General features: G+C 38.9%; 1 protein-coding gene across 1 annotated transcript in view; it reads right to left on the bottom strand.

The window, feature by feature from the left end:
* Window positions 1-3,347: 3,347 nt before the first annotated feature.
* The window catches only part of fbxl7 (F-box and leucine-rich repeat protein 7), a 34,124-nt gene continuing 31,471 nt past the window's right edge, over window positions 3,348-6,000 (bottom strand). The window contains exon 4 of the mRNA XM_081374013.1: window positions 3,348-4,830. Coding sequence (XP_081230139.1) covers window positions 4,094-4,830 — 737 coding nt within the window. The 3' untranslated portion in view covers window positions 3,348-4,093. The remainder of the gene's footprint in view (window positions 4,831-6,000) is intronic.

Genomic DNA, 6,000 nt, shown 5'->3' with positions numbered 1-6,000 from the left:
ATGATCCATATTGTTTGATTTTTTTAAATTATGACTTTATGCCTAAACATACACAGTCACAAAAAACATTAAAGCTATACCATGACTTATATCACTTTTTCCTTTTAACATGGTAAAGGGCTCATTCTGTCCATTTATGCTAATTTTGGCCTTCATGAACATAGTTGTTTTTTACATAATCAAATGGAAGAGACACAATGTAACTTTAAACTCAACTGTGTATTTCAGATGCTATCACGTATCATAACCTCATCATCTGCTGAGAGAAACTGTCACTCGGAATACACACATAATGAAGGACATAAAGACATCTTTATTTCACTGAAACTTGGTCTTCATTACATCTATATCGTGTTCAATGTCAGTTGTTATTTATTAATGTATCCAGCTAACCTCTGTTGTTAGAGCACTGTAATTATTGCTATAATCTGCCATGTCAATAAAAAAAAGTACCTAATTGACACAACATGTTGTTTTATTTTAATGTGAAACCCAAATAGAGGCAACAAGATATAAGACCAGGCAGATAGAGGGCTAAAAAACACAACCAAAAAAAAACAATATTCATAAATAATTTATTAAAAATAATATTAATAGTAGTAATATTAATAATATGAAGATACTAATATTATTAAGACCCTGAACCTATTTACACAGACCCTGAACCTTTTTTTTCTTTCAAAGAAAATATTTAGCTAATGCCTGACTATTTGCACGTTTATCTGAACTGTCCCCTGTTGGCTGTGCAAGGTTAGTACAATTACAGATCTTGTCTTGTTTTTAAATTAAAAAGTGTATAATAGTGTGTTTTCTTTTCGCAATATCTGATGATATAAAATTGCTACTATCTTATATATTTGCTGGACCAAAAAGTCGTGTTAGGTCTGAAAATAGTCATTTTAATACCTAGTAAATCTATATACATTTTTATTATTATTACTTAATAAAGAGAAAGGTCTGTGTTAGTGAGAATTAGCTGTTGTGCCCTCTGTGATGTAGAGAAAACGTACGCCCAACGTGGGGCTCGAACCCACGACCCTGAGATTAAGAGTCTCATGCTCTACCGACTGAGCTAGCCGGGCTGATGCACCCGTTCTTCAAAAAAACAGTATAAGAATCAGTGTCAAACACTTTAACACCTAAACCCTAAAGCTTCAACATTATTAAATATACACACATCCTTTTCCACTCTACTTATTTGTCCATAATATATAGATTTTTCAAAATTCCCCGTGAATTTTGCGGGTCAAGACAGCAGGTGGTGCCCAAACCTCACGTAAATGTTGGGGATTTCCCTACCAATCTGGGAAACTCTGTTCTATGCTGTTCTGAACTGCTGTGGGCTGTGATGATAATTGAATTAGTTGTATATTGGCTATGTAGTGTACGTAATGTTAGCCTGGACTGCTCTGCTGCTCAGGGATGTAATATTAGGCTACACTGGACTGTACTGCTGTTTTATCACTAAGAAATAGTCAGACTCAAATTAATCTCATTACATTTCCTTCTATTTTCTCACAAATACATTGCCAGCTAGCTTTTTTCTGTGGCAACTGACCAAGGTGTCAGTTAGCGGCTAAATGATAGCTAAAACAGCTTAACCTGCAAGTAACATTGTCAAAACAGCTAAAATTATACATTACTGCCTCAAATGTAAAATTACACAGTGCTTACCTTAGACGCCTTTCTTAAACGTGGCTAATAACATATATATTATAAATATAGGATTGTGTGACTTGGAGCATCAGTTCCGTAGATTCCAATATCATACAGTCTCTGTTGGAAAGAGTTAGTGAAGGATGAAGAACAAAGGGCATTTAATTATCACAACTATCACAAAAAAAAAACAAAAAAAATCCAGGTAACAACACAGTTTGAGAATCAAGACTGCAAACTTTTGAACTTGTTCAAACTGGTTCATTTTTCTACATTCAGCTATTATTTTGTCTTGTGGACTATATAAACATCTGTTATGTAAAATAGCTTATTCATGGCGGTACAACATAACACATGCAATCTATGATCCCTCTAATTTATTTTTTTATTATAATTATTAACATTTAGCAGATTTTACAATGTAGAAGAGGCCTTAATCAGGGACTTAATCACCTGACAGTGATTATAAAATCAGGTCCAAATAAATATATAAATGATGAACATAAATTAATACACACGATTGTGCGGACGGATTATTCCATAGGCGTAATGGTTTGATCATTCTGATTGGATTATAGGAGCAGACTGATTGCTATAAAAGGAGGGAAAAAGTACTTCCAATCATTGTGGTTACCTCCAAAGAAAGACGTGCAGCCATCATCGCTTTGCAATTAAAATGGCCTCACATGCAAGGAAACTACTGCAAAGAATATTGCACCTGAAAGAACCATTTATTGGATCATCAAGAACTTCAGGAGAGAGGTTCAACTGCAGTGATGAAAGCTTCAGGTTGTCCCAGAGTGTCCAGAAAGCAATGGAGTCGTGTCAACACCAGTGCAGAGCTGCTCAATATTGGCAGCAGGTGGGTGTGATGCATCTGTACTCGCAGCACAGTGAGGCCAAGACTTTTGGACAACGGCCTGGGGTCTAGAAGGACAGCAAAGAAGCCACTTCTCTCCAAGAAAAACATCAAAGACTGACTGAAATTCTGCAGGAAGTTGAAGATTGGACAGCAGAAGACTGGTTAAAAGTTATTTTCTATGAAGCAACCTACCATGATGAAGCACCCTACCGACTGTCTGAGATATCTGGTAAATCAATTGTCCGGAGAAGAAAAGGTGAACGCTATATGAGTCCTGTGTCGTGCCAACAGTGAAGAATCCTGAGACCGTCCATGTGTGGGGTTTGTTTTCATCCAATGGAGTGAGCTCTCATACAATTCTGCCCAAAAACACTGCCATGAATAAAGAAAGATTTTAAAACGTTCTGCAAGAGCAACGATCTCTCAACGATCCAGGAGCAATTTGGTGATGATCCGTGGCATGATGGAACATCATGTCATAAGGCAAGAGTGATAATGAAGTGGCTCGGAGATCATTGCATTGAAATTTTGGATCCGTGGGTGCGGTTAATCCTCAAAAGATGGGTGGACAAGCGCACACACACACACACACACACACACACGATAAAGTTGTTATTTTGGGGGGGTTTTGCGCACAAAAAGTATTCTTGTCGCTTGATAAACTTAAGGTTGAGCCACTGTAGTCACTTGGACTATTTTAACGTTGTTTTTACTAACTTTTCTGGACTGGCAGAATGAAATTGCATAGAAGCCTATGATGGAGTCAGACAGCTCTCAGATTTCATCAAAAATATCTTAATTTGTGTTCCGAAGATGAACGCAATTTTTTGGGTGAACTAACCATTTAATGTAATTCAATAATCAAGATGAGTAATTAGAATGTACAATTCTAGAATGTAGCAGCCCACAGGTTGACAACCACTGTAATAGCATATTTTGTGCTTTTTTTTTTCATGGACTTCGACTACTGCAGGTTAGCAAGATAAAAGCAGACATCATGATTTTGTTTGATATGGCTTAGACCTCTTTATTCCACCGTGGTCTTCAATTTGTTAAACACCTGAAACGAGCCTTATTGACCATTACAAAGGTGAACGTCACAGCAAAAATGGCACTGTTCGGTAATATTACTTGGCACTGAAACCAAGACAGAAAGGCTTACATGATGAAACAAAGCAAAACATTCACAACAGAGATATCAAATGTAAACACTAAAAAAACTGAATTATGGACCAATGTAGTTCTGCAAACTAGTTTCATGTCTGGTTAAAGTCACATCATGTAATCCTCTATGCATCAAGAAATTGCATTCATGAAAATTCATTGCTTGCAATGTACATGTTAGATGTAATACAATCTGACATATACAAAAGATGAGTAATCAAAAAAATATATAAGTGAATAAAAATATAAATAGATGGATTAAAAAGTTAAGATTTCTCCCAACCATGCAAATTAAATACAGAGGTGCAGCAGTGCAAATCTCGGCTATGTTGTCTAGCAGAGACGTCACCGGCCCGGGTCAAAAGAGATTATCTTCTCAAATCCGTCCACGCAATCTCATGTGTGCAGCTCTCAGAAAAAGGCTGGATTAGTATGTTCAATGACGCAGCGTTTACAGTGACGTTTGACAAAGCGCAGCGCCTCCAGTGACACGTCACAGTCCTGTACATTCAGCAGCTGAAGGTCGAAGCAGTTCGCAGCAACCACCTGCAGCCCACGGCCCGTGATGCTCTCGCACGACTTCAGACTCAGTCTCTTCAGGTTGAACGAGTTTAGTGCAAGCTGCTCCAGGCCTGCGTCCGACACCAGCGGGCACTTCCCAATGTCCAGGGACTTGAGCTTGAGGCAGTTCTTGGCAAGGTGCTCAATGCCGTGGTCCGTCAGTCCCTCGCAGCCACGGGCGTTCAGGTAACGCAGTCTGATGCAGTATTTCGCCACGTAGCGCACGCCCACGTCTGTGATGCGGCCGCAGTGCGCTACGCTGAGGTAGCGCAGGCGGCCCTCTAGTTTAGCGATCTCCCGCAGGCCAAAGTCACTGATGAAGCGGCAGTCGCTGACGCTGAGCTCCCGCACGGACGGACAGTAGATGACCAGGAAGCGCAGGCCCTCGTCGGTCAGACGCACGCAGCGCCGCAGGTAGAGGTGGGTGAGCTGAGTGCAGTGAGCTGCAATGGTGTGCAGGCCTTCGTCTTCCAAAGCAAAACAGTCAGTCATGTCAAGATAGCGGATAGAGATCTGCTGGCCATGAAGAGGGGAGAGTTTCACGGACACGTCCCGAGTCAGGCTGATGCACGTCACCTTAGAGCACCCTGCAGAGAACAAAGACGGTAAACAATATGAACAGTGTAATACAAAGCGAACTTCATTTGCACACACAATATGTAAGAATTCTGAACCTGATATGAAACATTTGACCGAAACCTGTGCTTAAAAATGAAGTGTGTAATTTCTGTGGTTCTGGTGTTACCAAAAGGCCAGATTTAATAACAGCTACTGTCAGGGTTTACTAAAGACACGCAGTGAAAAAAGTGCGCCGAAAAGGTGTGGACAGGCTTATTTTTGCAGCTGACTTTTGTCACTTGCATTTGTAGGAGTTTCCCTTTCAGACGCAAAATTTATGGGAGGAGAGTATTTAAATGAATCATGCAAGGTGATTTACTAAGCTTTGCGCTAGTCAATTTACTGGTAATTGCGCCATTATTTACCGCCCCCAAAAAAGCATATCTTAAACCAGAGTCAGACACTAATTAGCGCTACTCTTGGTAGATTGCGTTGGTCATTATGGAAATGATTTGGCTGCGTCTGTGTTCTTTAATTTGTGCGTTGTCAGTAGATCACGCGCAGAACTTTCCACTCCCATCAGCGCTTTTTTGGAATTGTGCTCTCATGCTAATTTTACTGTTTGGTAATAATAACAATACGGTAATAATGATAAATATTAAATATAGTTTTTATACAATTACTATATATTATTCACATTATCATATAATACGAGTTGTCTGCATTTAAGAATTAGTACATATTCAAATTTTAGGATAGTCTAGGTCTACAATAAAAAGGCTTTTTAATATCACAATCTATGTGCCTGAAGTATTTCGCGAGGAGATATTCACTAATATATATTCTTTCTGGAGCACCCACATCTTTGCTTTATTTTTTGAGAACCAAATGTGATCCATTTTTTTTCTTATAGCTGTCTCTGCATATTGAGCTGCCATAGGAGAAAGTATTTTAAGAAAAATGACACATTTCAGCTTTGGGGACTGTTTTGACCATTATAGAAAAAGAAAACATATCTCTTTAGAACCATGTGCATGTGATGCTTTTTACCCCCAAAAGACAGACATTTTCATCTTGTCAGATGCACATTAAAGGAAAACCCAATTTTTGGTTTTAGATCTGTTTTTACAGGAATCACAGAAAGCCTTGATGTAAAACATTCCATCTAAGAAATGTATCTCCTCTGCTGTCTGGTCATC

The sequence above is a fragment of the Scardinius erythrophthalmus genome (genome assembly GCF_964197995.2).
Source record: "Scardinius erythrophthalmus genome assembly, chromosome: 9".
Classification (NCBI taxonomy): Eukaryota; Metazoa; Chordata; class Actinopteri; order Cypriniformes; family Leuciscidae; genus Scardinius; species Scardinius erythrophthalmus.
The sequence above is the reverse complement of the archived record's forward strand: the minus strand, read 5'-3'. Positions and strand labels throughout refer to the sequence as shown.